Consider the following 23485-nt stretch of genomic DNA (forward strand, 5'->3'; position numbering starts at 1 on the left):
TTAAAATCATTAACCTTGGCTACATATTAAGCTAACAAGTAAGTATGTTCCTATTTACAAATCTATGGACTGTAGTTACCCTAGTAGTCCTATTAGTCCTAGATATCTAAGAATTGGAATTTATAATGTTCATATATAACACTCCTCCCCAAAGGCAACATGTTTTAGTTCTTGCACAATGTTGGTATTGATTAGATCATTGACAATATTTGCTAGAACTTTGGATGAAACAATTTTTATGTCAATACAAAAAAACGTGAATATTAAATATTCAGAGCCAAAAAAGGAACATTGATTATAGAGTACACAATCTTTGGATGCCATCCCCTACGAGAAAGACTTGCTTACCTAAATTTGGAACAATAAAACTCTGCCATGTGAAAGACAAGATTTGAGAACATATCCTTCATGTAGGGTATATATCAATCAAAGAAACAAATTATGAAATCTGTAGAGCAAGCTGTTGAGGCATTATAGGAAGAGACCCCCATCAAGTGAAGTAGACAACAATGAAATGGGACAACCATAAGATTTTCAAGGAGCAAGCTAGAAACTAAAAAAATGAATAATGATGATATCTTATTGAATAGGAGGCTCTATTAAGACCAAAAGTAGAGCTTGAGGGCTCTGTTCATAATACAACAAAAAAGGAGAAAATAAATCAATAGCTACAGAAACTATGCTCACTATAAAACATTGTGCAAAATATTTGTTGCAATTTTATTTTTCAATCCAATTTCTTGCATAGCTTTCAAGACATCTAAAGGCCACCTTGTAAGCAAACAATATTACATTCCCAATTGGGCTAAATCAAAAGTTTCTCGAATCAAATATATTACATTATGCTACACAATGATTCTAACTACCATTAAGTACTGATGATCCTAATGAATGAGAAAACTTTATTAACTTAAACCTTGACATAAAATATACACCTAACTGAAAGCCACCTTGACATAGAAATATATTTAATTTAAGAATTATACGAATGAGAATGCTATTCATCACATTTTGTTTCCTTGTGTTTGTGCATTCAAGAAAAATGTTCTCACCATATTTGTCAATCATTAATCATATTACTCCAGAAAGGGAATGTAACATATGCCACATCTTTCTAGCATTATGGCCTTCATGTTCTGAAGTATCATGAACTCAATCAATCATAGTAAAAGCTCATGTGCATTCTTGCATCGCTGTAAACCAGGAAATTGCTAAAAAGTTGCATATCCCTTGTTTAGGATTTCATTCCACGTTAATGATAAATACAACATGGATATCTACAAGATTCCCTTAAAAACAGAGGGATTTCCCGGGCCATATGTTGCTGAGCCAGGTTTCCTATAGTGTACATTTTCAAAAAATAAAAAATGTCTTGTGATTTATCCTGCAAGAAACTAATTAGCCACATAAATGATATTGTAAGAAAGCACCCAATATAATTTCCGCTAGGTATCCAAACAAACAAAAATGACCAAGGGATATTGATTTACAACAGAAGATCCTGGCAGGGTTCAATTTCTGAACCATCAAGCCAAGAGAAGAATTTTCCAAGTGAATAAATGACTTGGTAAGAATGATTATCACCTATATATGCATCCAAAGGCACTATAATAGGTGGCATGCATGCAATTATCATCTCAAAGCACAGCTCAATCTTTCATTAGGATATAAAAATGAAGGAAGAGGCAGAGTGCCCTTGTTTGCTAACACAAAACCATAATTACTGTCAAAACCTCATATCACAAGCTTCAAAACAGCATCTGAAAGCTTTGCCTTGATGCAAAAATATTTTGGTTGAAAAAATGTCAGTCTTTTTACAAAATACTGCATACAAGGAACATGCCTAGTACTTGCATCAGAAGTTGAGAGGAACTATGCTTCCTGTAGGCATGCAATATAACAAACCCTCGTAAATACCCTGTTGAGGCATCAAGGACGTGGAGCTGGCATTTGTTGCTTCTTTACTTTTGGCCCTGTCTTGACCATGCTGCACGAGAAAGTATACATCCATCAGAACCTCTAATATGATCAACAACCTATACAAGCATTTTATTCTTAAACGAAGAAATATTGTTTTAAATATGGTTTCAAATATTTCTGTCCTGCAAGAGGCCTAAACTGATAAGTGCTTAAATATATAAAAATAACTAAATGTCAATAATACAAATAGAAAACCTTCCAGGTATACTCGATGGAAAATAATATAAAACTGATAACACAGCCAAAATACTGGTGTTGATTTCCAAAAGAATCTAGATAGTTATACACCCCAAAAAAAATCGCTAGAGGAGGAGGTTATAATTTCCTTGAGGATCAAAAGTTGCATTTAACGCATGCCTTTAATGATAATTTGGATGGTAATTTAACATTACCCACAAAATTCAGTTATGCCAATGTGTTGATTCTAAAGCAGATTTTCCTTTTAAGATTAGAGTGCGTTAACAAAGTTGGGTGTCTTACATTGTGACAAATTGCAAGACACTTTCATGAATTTCTGAACAGAAAAAGAAAATAGATCCTACGCATAGGAAATGCTAGTATCTCACAATGAGAGAATCCCTCACAAATACGAAATTAGCTCTACCATAGGAGTTATGAACTTATAATATCTGGGATGTACACAAAAATGCATGAAAATGAAAATTGCATGACTTCACCACCGGAATTCCCTATAGATTTAAGAGAATTTATATGCTAGTCACAAATTTGATTTTACAGCACCTCTTAACTGATAGTGAATTAATATCAGCACTGAAGCTGAATGGTGCAGTAATCCCCTACAAAACTGGTGGACCAACATTCCAATTATATGGCTTGATGTTGAGTTCAAAATGCTCATTGAAGCTAATACAGCCAAATGGGGATACCACACAGTGGATGTTAATTCTCAGGATGAGGGAAAGCACACCTGAACGGCAGGAATAGATGCACTTCAGGGCACTGGAATGAAAGCAGCACAATCCTTTGTACAGCATCAGGCTCTACCCTGACAACACATTGTTGACTTGGTATAGCATCGGATGTGCTCTAGCCATGAAAATTGGTGGAGAGGCTAAACCACATGAGATCTCCAAGACCCAGAAATGGTTTGGACAGATTGTACCCGGTTTGGGAGATATTAAAAAAATTAATATTTTAATGGAGTTCCTAAGTCTAAACTTAGGAAAAATAAAATATTAATGGGTATTATTATAAAACTGGGTTAGAAGGGTCCAAAAGTCATGGATCAAGCCAAATCTAATCTTAGCCGTTGATTAGAGATTTTAATCTCGGCCGTTGATGGACCAACGAGAAAAGTATAAGAGGAGGCATGAGGGCCAATTGGAAAATACACCAAAGTGATCAATCATTCTATTCTCTAGAGCGGGGTTTGCTAAGAGATATAGAGTCAGTGATCAGCAGCGAGGGGCAGTGAATACATGGCAGAGAGTACCAAAGAGACAGCACAGAGCCGAGAGAGGTTGATGTAGAGGCAGCTGGGTGCTACGCAAAGGCAGCCAGGAGCTACGCAGAGCTAGGAGGAAGAAAATGTGGCCCTTGCAGCGAAAGGGAAAGCAAAAGGTCCCAGTCAGAGACAAAGCTCGCATGGAGAGAAGAAGAAGAAGAAGACGGACATGTTGAATATCAAGTGCTTCAGGTGTAGTGAGTTCGGTCACTATAGAGCTCAGTGTCCTTAAGAGGAAGAAGGATAAGAAGGACAAGAAGGAGCAACTAGCAGCTTCAACAGAGATTGATCAGTTGTCCTCCAAACTTGAGGACCAATTCGCCCTGTATGAAGCTATACCTCTAGGAGAGAGGTGGGGAGACATCAAGTTCTAGACTCCAGAGATGCGCAGAGCTAGGCAGGGTCCATAGAGGAGCAACAGTTGCAGTTTACTCCTCACATGGATCATTACCATTGCTACAGGGCCCCAAAGTATTCAATAGTAAGAGCATCAGTGTCAGTGGGTGCCATCAGTTCCAAAGTAACAGTGGAAGACTAGTTGCAGTGAGATGCTAAGAGGCGTAAATCAGTGTTGATAGCAATGTAGAAGACACAGTGCAAAGTCAATAGCAACGCAAATTTCCCAGTGGACAGTGCAGAGGCTAGTAGCAGTTGGAGACACATGAGACAGTTACAGCATGTGATCATATTTGATTCGGTATTTTGGGCACTTCTCAGTTACAGTAATTGCAACAACAACAACAACAACAGTGAGAGGGAGAGTTAGTTGGGTTGCAGTGCAAAGGCAGAGTTGGTAGTAGTACAGGTTGTACAATGCAATGTCAGCGGCAGCACAAATGCAACATGGTTCAACTACAGTGAGTAGCAAGTGAATCAGAGCTAGTGCAATGGTTGATGGACAGTGGCAGACAGTACCATTGTCAGACATCAACAATGTGTATGGGAGGATGATGCAGAGATAGGGTGTTGCAGCAGTGCAACACTAGAACACTTTCGTCGCTAAGAGGGAGTGTTAGTTTTTGTAGCATCAGATGGTGTCCTAGTTGTTGAAATATGTAACTAGGTTCGGTCTTCATAATGACATATGTAATCATGATTTTATGTATTTGATGTAATGAGGAAAAAAAATGTTATTGTTGTTCTTGAGACATGGGTTTCATGCTCACGGAAATTTATTTTATAGCTCAAACTCCTATTGAGAGCTTCTAGGGATTACGAGTCATTGTCATGTATGAATGACCCATTTCGACATGTTAAATATTGTAAAAAGAATTTATTTGAGTCAAAGTCAAGTCAAAGAACCCTCCAAGACCAAGTCATGTTGCAACATTCAAGTCGGCCTTCACTCAAGAACAAGTCGACCTAAAACAAGCAATTCGACCCAATGAGAAGACTATATAAAGGAGACATCGACTTCACTTGGAAGCATCACTTCACTCACAAAAAGTTACATCACAAAGAAAAGAAGAAGTGCGAAGAAGAAAAAGATGGAGGAAGAGAAAATCACATTTTTGGGATTGTTTCTAGTCAACTTCTCTCCACACGTGCAAAGGAATTAGGGTTATTGCTACTACAGAAAAGCCAAGTTGCAGAAGTGAAGTTAGGTCATCAAGAGGAGCTATTTTGGAAGCTGAATTCTCTAGGAAAGAGAATCTATCCAAGAAAAGGAGAAAGGAATAAGATCACATCATCATTTCTCACACGTGCAAGGGTTAGCGTTTCTGTAGAAGATTTTTCTCGGTAGGTCAAAGTTGTAGAAGTTTTGTTCTAGGTAGGTCGAAGTTGCAAAAAAAGTTGTTGGGTTGCTCAAAGTCGCAGAAGAGGCTATTGGGAGCCAGAATTTGTAGAAGTTGTTAAAAGAAAGGTTTGACTTGGTCTTGGTGGTTCTTGGTCAAGGTTCAAAGGTCTTGGAATTTGTCAATTGAAGGTCTATAAGAAGAGAAAGATTTCCAGTGGGTTTTTCCTCTCAAGATGGAGAGGTTTTCACCCTCGCTGATTGCCTACATCTTGTGTCTTATTGTCTCATTGTTCTTAATGTTTTGGTAGTTGTTCGATGATAGAGAACACTACTTATAATAAAGGAAAGAACAACTAAATCAAGAAAAGTAAAAATACATCACAAGCAGCTATCTACAAAAAAGAAGCCTCATACACTTGTTGCCCCTAGATTTCTCAACATGGTATCAAAGCTAAGGTGACAAGCCAAGGAAGGGCAACTTAAAGAAGGACACTCAAGGGTCGAAGCACTAGAAGATCAACAAGAGCATCATTCATCAAGAAGGACCACTCATCTCAAAAGGACAAGGATTACATCATCATCTTGAAAGAAGCCAATAAAGGAGACCTCAAAAACCCTAGAAAAAAAATTACACTTTAAGCATTCTTGGGAACCTTGCACAAACATCACCTCGAAGGAGACCTCAAAAGAACCTACCTCTACTCAAATAAAGAACTATAGACTGGAAGCGTCTTGAAGAAAAAGAAAGGAGAAGGCATTGTCATCATCGTCATCAAGGAATCAAGGTGATCTCCCTCTCTTTGAAGAATCACTTTTGAAGGAAGACATCTTTTATCAATATCATCATAAAAAATCAAGAAGGAAACGTATTGAAGATATTGTCATCAAGGAGTATCTTCAAAAGTAAGTATCTTTATGTCCACATTTGAATCTATAAAAATGTCATTTTACAAGGAAAGCAACAAGTTGGTTGGGGCATCAAACTTTCTTGCATGGAAGAAGAGGACAGATTTGATCCTAATAGAAATTGAAGTCATGGAACACATTAAGGGCTTAACCATTAAACCGCCAAAGGAAGAAGCTCAAGCTTTTGCAAAGTACATGAAAGGGGAAGTAAGGGCTTTGTTGCACTCAACTTGTCAAAGTTTTAGGGAAGCGGAAGTACCAATTTTTTCAACAAAGATTCGATCACATATCAACAGTCCATGCGCCGTGGTTATCCCATTCTGCAAGTTATGTAATGTAAATGATCTTAGTAAAACCTTGAGTCTATGTAACAACCTAGGTAAGCCTATAATTTTGATGACGAATTTCATCCTAGGAGGTTTTTTAACCTCCCTGATTACCTGTGTTTCTAAACACGGCTAATCAAAAGAGTTTTTCCCCTCTAGCTTAAACCCCAAAGCTAAGGTGAAATTTATTGTCGAATTATTAGGTGAGTCCTAATGTCTTTAGTCGAGTCTGATGTAAAAGTGGTTTCGGAATAATTTAAACTAGTTGGCTTAATTATTTTATTACAAATCACTTGGTTTACTAGATCATATTGTGTCGCATATGGGTTATGTGTCTTGCGAGTCTGGGCCAAATGTGTACTCCCTCTTTGAACATTGTAAACATAAAAAACTTATGTATTAGAGGGTTGGAAAAATATTAAATCCCCTCACATGTAAATTAATTGATTTTTTTGGCAAAATAAAATTAAATCCTAAGCCAGAAAATTAATTAATTAGAGTCGGATTAAATTTTCTTAGGAAAATAAATTCTCCAAATGGAAAAATCCGTGGGTCTTAAAAGAGTCAATTTTTAAAGGTTCGCCACCAAGGTAATAATGTATATTTCAAGAAAATTTGGACACTTGGACCTTGGTGGTTAAGTCAACGTCAAATTTTTGAGGGAATTAGCTCAAAATAATTAAATTTGAGCTAATTAAAATGGAATAAAATGATAATCTTGAAAAATCCTCAAAAATAAAAAATCAAGGGCCAAGACTAAAAGATCTTTAAGTGTTTATCAACGGCCAAAATTATTTCGACAAGGATCAAAGAAACTGGCCATTATTTTTCCACTTGGAAGATTTATCTATAAATTAGAGAGTTAGTTGAGTCTCTAGTCATCTTAATCTCTAGCTAGAATTTGATTATCAAGAGCATCATTCATCAAGAAGGACCACTCATCTCAAAAGGACAAGGATTACATCATCATCTTGAAAGAAGCCACTAAAGGAGACCTCAAAAATCCTAGAAAAGATTTACACTTGAAGCATTCTTGGGAACCTCGCACAAACATCACCTTGAAGGAGACCTCAAAAGACCCTACCTCTACTCAAATAAAGAACTACATATTGGAAGCATCTTGAAGAAAAAGAAAGGAAAGGGCATTGTCATCATTGTCATCAACGAATCAAGGTGATCTCCCTCTCTTTGAAGAATCACTTTTGAAGGAAGACATCTTCTATCAATATCATCATAAAAAATCAAGAAGGAAACCTATTGAAGATATTGTCATCAAGGAGTATCTTCAAAAGTAAGTATCTTTATGTCCACATTTGAATTTATAAAAATGTCATTTTGCAAGAAAAGCAGCAAGTTGGTTGTGGCATCAAACTTTCTTACATGGAAGAACAGGATAGATTTGATCCTAATAGAAATTGAAGTCATGGAACACGTTAAGGGCTCAATCATTAAACCACCAAAGGAAGAAGCTCAAGCTTTTGCAAAGTACATGAAAAGGGAAGTAAGAGCTTTGTTGCACTCAACTTGTCAAAGTTTTAGGGAAGCGGAAGTACCAATTTTTTCAACAAAGATCGCATCACATATCAACAGTCCATGCGTCATGGTTCTCCCATTCTACAAGTTATGATGTAAATGATCTTAATAAAACCTTGAGTCTCTGTAACAGCTTAGGTAAGCCTATAATTTTGATGACGAATTTCATCCTAGGAGGTTTTTAACCTCCCTGATTACCTATGTTTCTAAACACGGCTAATCAAAAGAGTTTTTTCCCTCTAGCTTAAACCCCAAAGCTAAGGTGAAATTTATTGTCGAATTATTAGGTGAGTCCTAGTGTTTTTAGTCGAGTTTGATGTAAAATTGGTTTCGAAATAATTTAAACTAGTTGGCTTAATTATTTTATTACAAATCACTTGGTTTACTAGATCATATTGTGTTGTAGATGGGTTATGTGTCTTGTGGGTCTAAGCCAAATGTGTACTCCCTCTTCGTGCATTGGAAACGTAAAAAACTTATGTATTAGAGGGTTGGATAAATATTAAATCCCCTCACATGTAAATTAATTAATTTTTCTAGCAAAATAAAAATAAATCCTAAGCCAGAAAATTAATTAATTAGAGTCAAATTAAATTGTCTTAAGAAAATAAATTCTCCAAATGGAAGAATTCGTGGGTCTTAAAAGAGTCAATTTTTAAAGGTCCTCCACCAAGGGAATAATGTATATTTCAAGAAAATTTGGACACTTGGCCCTTGGTGGTTAAGTCAAAGTCAAATTTTTTAGGAAATTAGCTCAAAATAATTAATTTTGAACTAATTAAAATGGAATAAAATGATAGTCTCAAAAAATCCTCAAAAATAAAAAATCAAGGGCCAAGATTAAAAGATCTTGAAGTGTTTATCAACGGCCAAAATTATCTTGACAAGGATCAAAGAAACTAGCCATTACTTTTCCACTTGGAAGATTTATTTGTAAATTAGTAAGTTAGTTGAGTCTCTAGTCATCTTGATCTCTAGCTAGAATTTGCCGCTGATGGATTTTGTAAACTATTGTCCCGCAAGGAACTATTTTTTCTATCAAGGGAAGGAAGAGCTAGACCTAAGCCCTTGAGGGGAAGATCTAGCCTCTTGAAAATTTTGCAGGGCTATTCACTGAAGAATTTCTGCCAAAATCCGGATCCAGAAAGGACAAAAAAATTGAGAAAACAGTTTTCATTTTTTGGCTTCCCCAGGATCGGATATGGCCTCTCCGAGGCTAGCGTCAACTTTCCTCCCTCCTGAGTCATCCTTTTTCAACCTTTTGAGGTTGGTCGTGAGGCTTAAAGGCCTCAACCTCCTCTCCTAGCCTTTGCGCTGGGGTTTTAGGGCCTCCATTGGCCTAGTCATGGTCTTTAGGAGCCTTAGCTCCCCTTCTTTGACCCTAATGGCTGCCCCTTGGGCTAGTCGTGCCCTTTTAGGCCTTAGATATGCCATATACCCTAGTCGTCTAGCCCTTTGACCCCTTCCTTTTCCAGCATCTTGCCTCTGAGGCCCAGCGTTGCCCCTTGCTAGCCTTCTCTTACAATTTTTTCCCCCAATCTATCATCTAAGCCCCTTTATCCCCCAACTTTGGCCTTCTTTAGTCTAGCATTGTCTTTTCTTGGTCATTTTCTGTCGTAGTTTTCCCTAAACCCTAGATCTGAAGTCTTGGATTGAATACTTGGTGTTTTTTGCAGGTTTTGAAGCTCAAAATTGTTTTCCCTAAACCCTAGATCTGAAGATTTTTACTGAAAACTTGGTGTTTTTTTGCAGGTTTTGAAGCTCAAAACTTCTATTTTTCAAGTGGCAACTTGATCCCAAAATTTCAACAAATTTTGATGAAAGGTTATTCAACACCTTGGGCCTAAGGTTTGACCTCTAAACCTTAAGTTTTATCTATGTTATATTACAGCAATTAAATTAGTAAGAATTAAACCCTAAAATCACATACTAAATGGTAAAAATTGTGAAATCTTGATTTCCATGAATTTTGGCCTCTTGGGAATATTGGATTTGGCTTAGATCTGGCTTTTTGTTGGCTGGAATTTTCTGCATATCTAAAAATTCCAGATCTAAAATTTCTGAAGTGCATTCTTAATTAGGATCAAAAAAATTGAAGTTTTCAGTTTTAAGTGAATTTTTGCCATTTCTGGACATTTTGGGCATTGTCTTGGGCATTGCTAGTTGTCTGATCTATCATTTATTTATTGTTGTAATAAACATATCAGATCTGAAATTTTCTGAGTCATACCCTCTAAATGTCTTAAAAATTGATTTTTTCAAGTTTGGTGAGTTTTTACTACTTTTGGGCATTTTGGGTGTTGGTGTTGATATCATTTGCTTGCTGATCCATTGGTTAATCTACTGTTGTAACAAATTTTTCAGATCTGAAAATTTATTGAAGAATACATCTTAAAAAGGCTAACATATCTGATTTCTCAATTAATCAAGATTACTCGGCACTTGGACAATTTTTTGTAGCATTGGGCAAGCATAGGCATTGTTGGATTGGCATTTATTTACCGTTGTCATAATAGTCACTTGTTTCTCATAAAAAGATCATAGGAACATAGAGTGCCTAAGTGTCTTCATATTTTGTTCCTAGCATTTACATTGTGAAAGTGACTAACATTTTGTGTCTTTTGTGAGTTTACATGCTATAAGAATTCATACTTCACACTCACTTAAAGCACTTAAATATCTTGGGAACACTGGCATCCCGTGAATCTAGTTTCATATCTCTCTGGCATTGAGTAACTGTGATTGGCATCTTGATTAGTGGATAAGTTCGTTAAACATTTTCTGGAAATTTTAAGAAGTTTGCACTTGTGTCTCTAAAGAACTTTATCTTGTTCAAGATTGTCTTCTCATCATCGTCAAGTACTTTTAAAATAAGTTGATTCTCACTAAGTACTTAAGTAGCTTAAACAATCTTAACTCAAGATAAATCTCACTCATCATCTTGCATTAAGCATCCTAGATCTAGCTTGCATTAATAATTTACCTCCTAGCATAAACTAGGTTGATAGAAATATACGGCAACCCTTCTCATCTAGCTTGAGTGGCCTCGGCAACTCTTCGGTGGTTAACAAGGTGACCTTGTAGTCATCAAAGCCACAGTCTCTGCAGCGCCAGAGGCACCAGGTGATAGGACCCTAGCATGCTTCCTGTTGGCCTCCTTCCTAGAACTTACCTCGGAGGGGAGCTTCAAAATAGTTAAGGTAAGGTTACATTTAGACTACGCATACAATCTAAAACTAACCAAGATCCTTGCACTTCACATAGATTTTAGGACGTGCATTTCATATAGGTTAGTCAAAAATTTAAGCAACAGGTGTCCATCTGGCCACTTCGTTTCAATTTATAGTAAGCAAGAATTGTGACTCCATTAAGGCATTGGTCGCATTACTTGAAAATCTAATCTAATCAATAAATCTTGCTCTAAGTTAGCCAAGTGTCTAGGCCACTCATCTGTGTCTCCAAGGAATGTTTGTCCCCAACTTGTCTTCCTTCACTTCATCTCATAAGGAATATTCCCCATAGTCTGTTGTTGGGAGATAGCTAGAATGGAGTGGGCGGGGATCAGAGTGACAGTCGCCGCCCTAAGTGGTTGCCGCAGGTGTCTGTACAATCCTGTCGACAACAGGCTCAAAGGATTCTCTTATAGAATCCATCAAAGATCCCCTCATTCCCTATGTATCAATGTTGGAAACATCAAAAGAAATATATGACAATCTTGTAGAATTATTCTCTGTAAGCACTGCAAGAGAAGTGATCCCATTAAACCAAGAACTCTACAACATGAAGATATCAAAAGAAGAAGGAATAGCCTCATACTTTATGAGGGTGTCAGAAATTAGAGACCAACTACAAGAGTTATGAGAAATAATGTCTGATAAGGAAATGACCACCATAGTGCTCAATGCACTACCGGAGGAATGGGGCAAATTTACATAAGAATCTATAGAAAGAAGGAAGCAACCCCATTCAATGAACTTTGGTAACTATGAAAAATTGAAGAAACAAGGTTGAAGGCAAAAAGTGATGTAGGATCAAATGAAAAAACACATGCATTCGCTGCCATGGCTAAGAGAAAAGGGAAGTTTAGGAAGTTTGGCCCTCAGAAGAAAGAAAAAGAATATGGTCAAGGTCCAATGCTATGATTGTCAAGAATATCACTAAAGAAGTGGAAGAAGTTGAAAAGAAGAAATCAAAGGAGGAAGTAAAAGATCTCTACTATGATTGAGATAATCTTCTCCACTGAGTTCTTTTCAGTCCTTGTAAAGTATAGCTATCATGGTAGGAAACATTAGGAACATGATAGGATGCATCATTTTAGGAGATGGCATCATAAGAGCATACAACTAAAGCAAGAGCTCATGACATCATCATGAGAAGCTTGAAAGATAGCTGAAGTAGAAGTCTATGACAATCATCATTAGAAGGAAGTAACTCTTGGTAACCTCATTTGAAGCATAAGTAGTACTTATGGGTAGAAGAGAGTCATCTAGCGTAGAACTCATCATACATCATTGGGAAGGAGCATTTGCAAGATGAGGATAATTAGGATCCTCTATTGGAATCTTCATTAGAAGGTTCATCTCTTGGAAGAAGCAAGTGTCTCGCTGAGAATTCCACCTTGGATGGGATTCATTGTTTGGAAGAATGATGGTATGATGACAAAGGAATGCAACATGTCGAGATGGTTGAGGTACTCCCAATCAAGGAAAATGAAGTTGCTGAAGAAAGCCTAGATGACCAAAAGAAGAAAAGAGGTATGTATGCATATGTTTAATGAATTAAGTCATGTCATCATATAACTGATCATATAGCATGGATGAATACTCTACCTCATGAGTATGATCAAATAAAAGGGATCTCTTTCATTGGAAGGATGCATGAAGGCATGATTCACATATTGACTAGATGAAATCAACATAATAAGTCCTCATATGGAATATGAGGTGGTTGACAAAGATGAAGGAACTACGGATGAAAGTTCCTGGGGAGCAATATTTGAAGAACGAAAGAAGAGATCACGAAGGATGCAATATGTTTGATGATAGAGAACACTAATTGTAATAAAGGAAAAAAGAAGTAAACCAAGAAAACTAAAAATACATCCCAAGCAATTATCTAGAAAAGAGAAATCTCATACACTTGTTTCCCCTAGATTTCTGAACACAAGTCTCAAACTTTGTGGAGAGGCTAAAACCCATGAGATCTCCAAAACCCAGAAATCGTTTCTGGAAATTTGACCAAGATAGCTCAATTAAATTAATTGACCATCATTTAAATTTTTCCTTAGTCTAACTTAGAAAAATTGGTTAATTAATGGGAATTAATTGATAATAGTGAGAATTCTCTAAAATCTCACATAGATCAAGTCTGAAATGATCTCGACCATCGATACCGATTTAATCAAGGTTGTTGAAGACTCAACTAGAGATTATAAGAGGAGTTCGATGGGGTTGAGGAGAAACAAACTTGGAGAGTGAGTTTCCTTGGCAGATTGAGCTATCTAGCAACAATAGCTGAGTAGAGAAAGAGAGTTTGAGCCAAAGGAGAAGAGAGCCAACGAGGGGTAGAGGCAATGAATCCGAAGGAAGTTTTCCAATTTCGGAGAGTCATTTTCCAGTTTCGGAGAGTCAGTGACAAGAGGGTCGAGTTTCACTGGAGTGAGGGTTGATTCAATTGTTGGAGGCTGGGAAAAATTCCGGAGAGGCTAGCAAGTCATTCTCAAATGCTGAGTTGGGTTTGACAACTTGATCAAAGCAGCTTCCAGGCAGAGCGAGTGAGGGAATGCGCAACATTGGCACAGACGCTGACATAGGGGTTAGAGTAGCCCAGTTTGGTGCCATATGTGGCACTGGATCCGTGTCGGGTGAGGCATAATTTGTCTCACTAATTTTTGTGGTCAGTTTATCTTGTAGAGGATTTCCATATTTGGGCATTCAATTGTCCTCAGAATTTTTGTTGTCACATAATAATAACACCCTCTTCTGCTGCACATGTTTTCCTGCACTAGGTTTTTCCGGGGATATTTGTCCAAAAATAATTGTGTCATTTTTATGTGTGTGTATTAGCATTTCTCAGTTTTCACCATTTTATTTTCAGCGGCATTTTTATGGTGAAAAATTGCAGCACGATTTATTCGTTATTTGTGGGAGCAAATACGCTACATAATTAATTTAAAATTAGAAGAATAAATTTTCAGTTGCTGCAATTAGACTTGTAAAATTTTCACACTTATAACTATTTGGAAGAGGGCATTTGATCTCCTTGAGGGACTCTTGCTATAAGATGTCTCTGCAAAACTCTTCTTGAAAATCCCTTTCCCAAAGGGATTCATTGCAACATCATATCTCTACATCCCTCATTTTATAAGAGGGATCTAATAAAGAAATTAGTTGGAGTTTCATTCGATTTTATATACTTGATTCATTTCCTCAAACTAAATCCATATACAGTATTATCCAAAAACTTGAGATGTGAAACTCTATGGAGAAATTCCAGAACACTTGCATAATCATATCGATAATATCTAATTTAGAATCAACTTGCTCACAGGCCAAACTGGCATATGAGACCCCTCATTTGTGTGACAAGGGACCCCCCCCCCACGCAACTATTTCATTGCCTAGTCTACAAAGATGTACATACATCACCCCCCTCCAAATTCAAGGCTATGACATATATTAAAATTATTGGCTAATAATATCCTGTCATTTACTATGTTAACTAAACGTATGAACTTGGAAAAATTTATACCGTTAAAAAATGGTTCAATTATTAGGTAACATTACAAGTATTATTAGCTAATTATAGTTCAATATTAATGTCCCTGAACATTTTTATCAAAATGGACACATTTAAGAAATAACTAATTAGCAAGATTTTCTATGTAAATGTTAATTAAATATATCTTCATTAATTGATGAAAAAATTTCCCATTAACATATAGGTTTTCCCAGCTCCTATATTTGTGCATGTTCTTTAGTTGTTTCTTGAGCAGAAAAGCAACATTTATGCATAATTTAAGTAAATGATACCTGATATCATGTGGTGTAATAAATATCCACTGAGAGCCTTGCGCTAAAGCAAAGTCGACAACAGTATCCAGGCTTATTTTCCTGCTAACAGCATCCTGTTCAAAAATCATAAATCAGTTTCCAATAAACTGTACACAACTCCAATTCAAAAATCAATCCACACATGAAGCAATCTTTAACTCACCATAAACACATCAAACTCATCCATTGCACGGAACGGTGCCTCTGTCATTTCATGTAGAGCAAGAGCGAAGCAGAGCGTGGAGAAAGATCGCTCCCCACCTAATTGTTATAAACATGATTCAGTAATCAACCAAACAAACAATCAGAAGTGCACCTATATTTCAACATTATTACAAAGCTTTTTCATTATCCACACTCAAAAATATAAAACCATGACTAAAATATAGCATGTTCTTTAATATATATGTATTTTTTTTTTGCAAGGGTAGAGTAAGCATGTATGATGTATCAAAATTTTAAACATGTTATTGCACATGCTCCTATGGACAAATGGTGAGTAAATCAAAACTAAAACATTTTAATGCAATTACAAGGCTTGGATAAGTCAGAAAATCAGAGGATAGTACGAAGTTGCATGAAACATAAACCTATTCATCTCAAAATGCAAGAAGCAAATAAAAAGATGCATTGAAAGCTGACAGCTTATATTTGCGCAAAAAAATATGTGGTAGTGTTACTCCTCCTTTCAACAAGGGTACCCATAGTAAATTTTTGATGAGTAGTGCAGTTTGCGGAATGGCATAGCATTCCTTCATGATCTGGTTGCATTCTGATTTTTGGGCACTTTCACATTTCCCAAGGAAGTTCACATTTTTCGAGGCACTTCATGTATATCAAGTCATTGGTAATACCTCCTGAGGAAGTTTTGGGGCTATTTGTGGATACTTGGACACTTCCTATGCTTGCCACATGTAACAGCATTGAACGCTGTCCTCATTGATCACTTATGTGCTGATTATCATATTAAGAAGACCAATTTGATGACATGGTAGCCATGGTAGTATTATGACAGCAGCTGGATCTTTGATGATGTGGATAGATCACTTTGATTATGTGGCACTCACTCTGAGCAAGTGTGATGATGTGGAATTATTTGTGGATCCATGAACTGATTATGAGAGCCAATTTGCACTTATAACACTTGTGGCATCCATTGGCGTAATTTGATGACGAGGAAAGGATGACTTAAATAATTCAAACGATGTGTCATTCTCTTGGTGTAGCTTGGATGATGTGAACTTGCCTTGAAGCAGACTAGAAGAATAAGTGAGCTGCAAGGAGGGTTTATTCCATTATAATTGATGCCACTTAACTGGACAAGGGTTTTATGACCCAAATGTCGACTTGTAGAAGCTTATTCCATGCTCCATGGAGTGCTCTGATCCAAGGCATGACCATGGCCCTTCATTCAGATCATTATTTCGAAATGTTTGACCACTATATCACATGTTTTATCCAGTCGCTAACATGATGCAGCCCCCCATGGTTGGACTTTCCTTGAGGCCACTACATTGAATAAGGCATGGACCAGAAGGTAAGGACAGATGAATTAGGAGGATGCTTCAACAATATTGAAGACACTAGACCTTGACAATGCATGATATATTGGCTGTTTAGTTGGAAGTTGGAACTGTCCATCTTGGATGCACATTCAACAACTCTGAATGGAAATGTTTCGTTGCTTAATGATAAATGTTGGAGGCTACCCACATTGGTAGTTGCTTCATCATGCTTTGGGGATTGACCATGGACCATCTACACTACATCAACTTTGGACCATTCTGGACTCTAGAAGCTAGTTGTTCCATCTTTGGGAATGGACATTAGATTCGACCATGACTTTGAGGAAGTTGTGTGCATTTAAAGGACCATTGGAAGTTACTTCACCACATGTGGAGGGGTGGGCCATGAGGACATTAACCATCACCATGTCTATGGGAATCTTAACAAGCTTGACGTGGGTATCTTAGACCTCTTCCTCTTCTTTGGAAGTTAAATTATTTAGAACCTTGATTTATTTATCCTGATTTGAGGAATCCCTCAATGAATTATTATCCTATTGTAAGGGAAGTTAGATCTCACCCTATAAATATAAAAAATCTTCCTCATTTGTACTCATGATTGTATTGTGAGAGCACTCCTCTTCTTGAACTTAATGGAAATATCTTTATGGAGCATTTTTGTTGTTAAAGGTAGGGTTGCAAGGGAGCACCCCCAGCCCTCAAACCCGCTCCCAAAGCACGCTCCCTTCAGGAGCGACCACAGCAGCTCCCTAAAAAAAAAATTCACTCCGTAGTTATTTTTGCAATTTCTTTTGCAAACACATTCCAAACACAATTTTTTTTCAAAGAAACAAAAGTTTTTTAGTAAGAAAACCTAATGATCAAGCGTATGGCCCTAGTATTGATATGCAATTCATGGTAATGCTAAATTCTTAAAATAAAAATGGCATTCTCCTTTATGTTTCATTTTCATCCTTTTACTTAAATTTCTAACATGACCATGAAATGACTCAGGATGATTGAGAGCGGTTCCAACCTCATTGAATTTCATATGGAGAAAGTAGAATTTTAGATCTCACTCAAAATCCAGCAGAATTATCACTTTTTCAAGATTTCAGGATTGGGGGAATTGTAATGTTTCTGTTGGATTTTGTCATGTACTAGGATATGGAACTCATATTTAATCAAGAGCACCATTCCCTCTATGTACCTTGATGTTAGTGACATTGGTTGTCGAACTCCTCTATCATGACCCTATTGGAATTTCTAAGTCTAACTATTAGAAACCCTTCATGTAATTTTCTGATTTATTTCTGCATACTTGTTCTGATTAATTAACAAGTTATTTACCATGTAAATACTGAAAATAAAAACAAGTACATGCTCAATAAATTACAGATCATCAACTGAAGGAAACAAAACAAGCACACAAGTGACACCATTGTTTTTGGACCAATGTCCCCGAAAAAACCCAATGCGAGAAAACCGGTGCAGCTATCTGAGGGTTTTATTATTATGCAGTTTATGAATACAATCTGGGTGCCAAAACTGACTCGCCCAACAGAGAATAATCTCGGCAATAGTACCTCTCTACTCAGAAGCAGATATTCCGGCTGAAACCTAGGATAAACACTCCGACAGCTCCCAGCTCCAATCTGCCCCATGAAAAACCCTAGCGTCAGCCTCTAGAGACTGTGTCAGCCCTTCCTGGCACTATGTCAGCCTAGTGTTAGCCCAATAACCCCTGCGTTAGCATCTAGAGCCTCTGCATCACCCACGTTGGCTCTCTGAGGCACTGCGCAGCTCCTGGCTACTTCTGTGTGGGCCCTCACTGGCTCTACGTGTCCTCTACCTGGCTATGCGTTCCTCTCTCTCGACTTCAGCACTGATTCTCTTCAGTACCCTCTCTGCTTCTCTGCTTCTATATTCACTGCCCCTCACTGCTAATCACTGATTCTATCTCTCTTAGCAAACCTCGCTCTAGAGAATAGAATGATTGATCACTCTAGATTGTTATCCAAGTGACCCTCAAGCCTCCTTATATACTTTTCTCGTTGACAAATGAACAATTGAGATTAAGTCCCTAATCAACGGCTACGATTAACTCTGGCTTGCTCCATGACTTTTGGACCCTTCTAAAATAGTTTTATATTAATACATATTAATATTTTATTTTCTCTAAGTTTAGACTTAGGGACTCCATTAAAAATATTAATTATTTTAATATCTCCCAAGCTATTTAGAATCTGCCCAAACCATTTCTGGGTATTGGAGATCTCATGTGCTTTAACCTCTCCACCAATTTTCATGGCTAGATAACATCTGATGCTACTCCAAATCAACAGACCCTACTAAAAATGTACCAATCACTCAAATAAAATGTTGACTTGACATGCTACGTTTTTTCTATCTTATGTTAATGCTTAGAGGGTGATATTAATGACAAAGATCCCAAGATAGGCAGTGATTTTGATGATATGTAGGTATTTGTTGTAGCATGGATTTTTTGGATGCTATAGGCCATCTAGAGCTTGTATGTTGATGTATTTTTGATTAAGAGATGGATTGCACTCTATGTTATTTTGGTTATGTGCACACTTACATGCTATTTAAATCAAAACTTGTAACTTGTGGACCTGTGGTTGATGAAAATTGTAACGACTAAATGATTGATGTCATATTGTTTAATCCATGTTTTTATGCTTTTTATAACCAATTCATCATTGTACATGTTTTTGTTGACATATATGCATCAAAATATATAAAATATATATATTATATACAAAATTACTCCCAATTCACTCTTGAATTGGGAGCTTTTGAAAATGTCGCTCCTCGCTCCCGCTCCCATGTAACCTTGGTTAAGGGCTTATCTATGTGGCAAATGCTTTTTAATTTGAAGTTGTTCTTTCTTGGCTATTTATTCTATACCATTAAAGGCAATATTGTGATAACTCAAGACTACCACAAGGCTACTAAGATCGATCCATTTCAAGGGAAACTTTGTTACTTGGAGGGAGGACGTCTAGAGACTCTTCTCACACACTCTCCTTTGTTCGTTTGCAACAAGTTTTAATCCACCATGCTAAGCCATACTCTAAGGTTCCTTGGTAAGGGTTTTGATCCTATTTCATGCCATAGTCAATCTTTTTTAGCAATCAATTTTATTGAGAGGGGCTGGGGGGCTGAATCAATGTAAGACAATTTTTACTTATTCAAACGTTCATGAAACATAAGAAAACAATCACACATGAGATTTATCAAACTGTAGAGCATGGAACATAAGATTTACATGGAAATCCATTCACAAGAAAACCACAAAAAAAATTTAGTTACTTGTAGGCACCAACCTAATTGAGACACCAATCCCCACAACTGCAAATATTTGTGGGCACCAACCCACTTGAGAAACCAATCCTCATTGCTATAAATATTTGTAAGCACCAATTACAAAAAAAATTATAATTACTTGTAAGAACCAACCTAATTGAGACACCAATCCCCACAACTGCAAATATTTGTGGGCACCAACCTACTAGAGAAACCAATCCTCATTGCTGCAAATATTTGTAAGCACTAACCTACACCATTGAGAGTGCTTGCTACTTCTACCTTCACCAGGCTTGCTCATTGCATCTGCCTTCACTTGGTCTACCTATTACTTCTACCTTTAACCACCTTGCTTCTCCCAAAACTTCTTGTTTTTGGCATCTTCCTAAGAAAAAACTTGTACAACATGCCATGTATCCAATTCTAAAAATATGATTCTAAAATTTTCACTTGAGACACTTCTATTTGTAAACTTGGATCTTCAAAAATTTCAATCCAAAAAGTCCTAGAAAATAAGTCACAACAAAAATTCCAAGCTAACCTTATTGAAACAAATCCCAGGATCATTCAAAAACCCTAACTTCGACAAGGCATATCTCTGAAAGTATAGCTAACCAAAATCTAAAAATTTACCATAGATACCTAGATATATCATCCATATCTCCTAAATATTTCACAGTTTGAAACATCTCAAAAAATAAGTTATAGCAAAATTCCAAATTGACTTGTTTGAAGTTCAATTCGGGACTATTCAAAAACCCCAACTTCCACTAGGCACATCTGATGGAAATACTGAGAGGGGGCATGAATCAGTGTTTCATTATTTTTAACTATTTTTATCTGTTAAAACGTTTGATGCACATAAATCATGAAACACAGATCTTCACATTAAATGCATATACAATTTTTCATTGTAAATATTTTGTAAAATTCCTTGTACAAAGTAAGCACCAATGTACAAATTTCGTAGGCACCAACCTACCAAAGATTTCATTCCCCTAGTTGAGCATCAACTCAACGAATGCAGGCACCAAGCTACAAGAGACACCCCTCCCCCAGTTAAGCACGAACTCAGCAAACAAAAGGAACTAACCCACGTCTTCAAGTTGTTCCTTGGATCTATCATCATAACCTTCTAGTCCATAACGAATTCTTCAATGAGTTTTCATCTAGCCATGCAACCATCGGGTTTGTGCCTTCAAGATTGATCATAGCCACTTGACTTGTACACCTTAACTTTCTGCTCTTCAACTAGGCTTCTTAACTTGGCTCTTTGGACTTGATCTACTACACGTTAGTTCTATGTTTCGATCAAAAAGAGGTTTTCCCACCTGGCACTTCAACTTCCTCAACTAGTGTTAATCATTGTTCCACTATAACTACTTAGGCTCATTATATGTTCAAAGAGAAGGCTTGTCCATCTGGAAACTTGTACTTTGCACTATATTTTTCATTCTGCTACAAAGGGCTCTTCAAAACACTTCGAACCAAACAGGATTTTACAACCTTAAAGGTCTACGTCTTGTGACCTATCAACCTTTGCTCTAAACACTCCCCTTATGCAACCCAAAGGGCTACCTCAAAAACTGTCCATGATAGCCTTGTTTTTAACTCCTATTGCAATGTGACTTAAATCACATGCCTTCTACAATAGTATACTTCAAATATTTGCTCATTAAGAAAAAACCTTAACTTGTCATGTTCTCACAAAAATAGCTAACAAAACACTCAGCCTCCAAAGACCCCTACAATGGTTCTCAAACAAAGCTTGGCCACCTTGAAAATCAAACCAAAACTTGGCCTATAACAGGACTACAACTTCGGCCTCAAACCAAAATTGAACTTGGCCTTCAATGCACCAAAATTCCCCCGTAAAGGTAGGCATAAACTCAACCTACAAAAACACCAAGACTCGACCTTACACACCAAAATTCAACCCTCTAACCAAACCTAAAATTCAGGCAACTTGGCCTCCTAAATTTGGTCTTCAAGAAGGACTACACTTGGCCTCATCAAAAATGAAACACTTCCCAAAAAAATTATGCCAAAAACCTTTTACAGCATAGGTATTGTTGATGCACAAACTACTTGCAATTGTGAATAAGCAAAAGCTATGTTATGAATATAATTCATATAAAAATATTAAATATAAATATAATAAATAATAATTGATTAACTAATGGTTAGTTAGTTAATAATGAAGAGGCATGTCTTAGAGACATGACCATTCATGAAAGGGCACTTGCTTAGGGTATATAAGCAGACCCTCATTCTCATTTGTAATCATATCATATCAATTCTTACACAATATTCAATATACAGTTACATGTCTTACAATGAACATTTACATCCTTGAAGTATTTTAAATATTTCCCCTACGTATAGGACTTTTGGTCGTTACATTGGTATCAAAGCCACATTGGATGATCACCAGGCTATTAGCCATCAACCTCCCGTCAACCTTGTGTTGTGTAATTGAAGCATTTCAATTAGAGTTTGGAGATTCTCCATATCGCCATTTAGGCCTTTGGCCCCAAAAAATAAAAATAAATAAATAAAAATAAGGTCTTTGGCCATTGACATTTCAATTATTCTAGTATAAAGAAAATATAGTCCGATGTAAATTTTGAAGGAGAACATTCATATATACAAAAAGGTTCCACATTATTGATAAAAATTGCATGATAAAGTCAGAAGGGAACTTTTCCAAATATCCTTAAAACTATATGTAATAGAAGGAAGAGTAGATAAGATTATCTTGATTCTTCATTAAGCAGTGTACAAGTTCATGGTTTTAGCAACACATGGTAATTGTCCATAATATGAAAGAAATACAAAATCTCTTTACATGAATGGTAAGTTTTACTTTTACGTGGAGAAAATTAATAGAGTCAAAGGCACATAAGTGGACATATATTTCATATTATGCCCCAAAGAAGTGAATAGCCATGTTTCACTAGGGTTGTCACTTTTCAAAAAGAAAACGAAAAATTAAATTATAAATATATATATATATATATATATAACAACAATTGTCTCCACTTATGATATATATATATATATATATATAAAATAAGTGGAGACAACTGTTGTAAAAAAAAGATGAATTATCTAAGTATGAAGGAAGAAAAGATGCATGGAAAATTTTAGGGGCTCATATTCATAGGTGGGCTCATTTTCTATTATTTTTCCACAAAAGAGATTCGTCAATTTCCAACTTTTAATAAAAATGATTCGCCCAAATTTTACAATATAAAATTATTTTATCTTAAAAGCCGCCAACATTATATAGTTACCATATATAAAATCATTATAAATTTGAATAATTTTACAAATATATCAATAAACATTTTATAGTTTGCACATTAGGGACTAATGAGATTCGCCAATGTTTTTAAAGTTCAAGATAGTTTTCCATCCTTAAAATTTTCCCTGAAAAGATGAGTTCCACACAATAATTGTTATTTTGTATTATTGGATACACTTATATTAAAAAAATGCAATTTAAAATGTCTAGCGTGTGGAAGATTATTTAGGAACGAAGAGCATAATGATAACGAACAAATGCAAATAAAAAAATTAAAGGAAAAAATCACAAAACTTAAACAAAAGAACAAAGCATCATAAAAGAAATATAAAGATCTCGAAGA

General features: G+C 36.3%; 1 protein-coding gene across 2 annotated transcripts in view; it reads right to left on the reverse strand.

Moving 5' to 3' along the window:
- Window positions 1-1468: 1468 nt before the first annotated feature.
- Window positions 1469-23485, reverse strand: part of LOC149199309 (structural maintenance of chromosomes protein 6B-like) — a 423580-nt gene continuing 401563 nt past the window's right edge. The window contains exons 24-26 of one of the 2 annotated variants that reach the window (XM_089402377.1): window positions 15164-15261; window positions 14980-15074; window positions 1469-1987 (exon numbers count right to left, since the gene is read on the reverse strand). In XM_089402377.1, the coding sequence (XP_089258503.1) occupies window positions 1930-1987; window positions 14980-15074; window positions 15164-15261 (251 nt within the window). In that variant the 3' untranslated portion in view covers window positions 1469-1929. Of the gene's footprint in view, window positions 1988-14979; window positions 15075-15163; window positions 15262-23485 lie in introns of those variants that run through there. The other variant, XR_016253762.1, reaches the window with a different exon arrangement.

Source organism: Pinus tabuliformis, chromosome 2_1 (genome assembly GCF_031772625.1).
Source record: "Pinus tabuliformis cultivar Carrire ecotype Pingquan chromosome 2_1, CPIR1, whole genome shotgun sequence".
NCBI lineage: Eukaryota > Viridiplantae > Streptophyta > Pinopsida > Pinales > Pinaceae > Pinus > Pinus tabuliformis.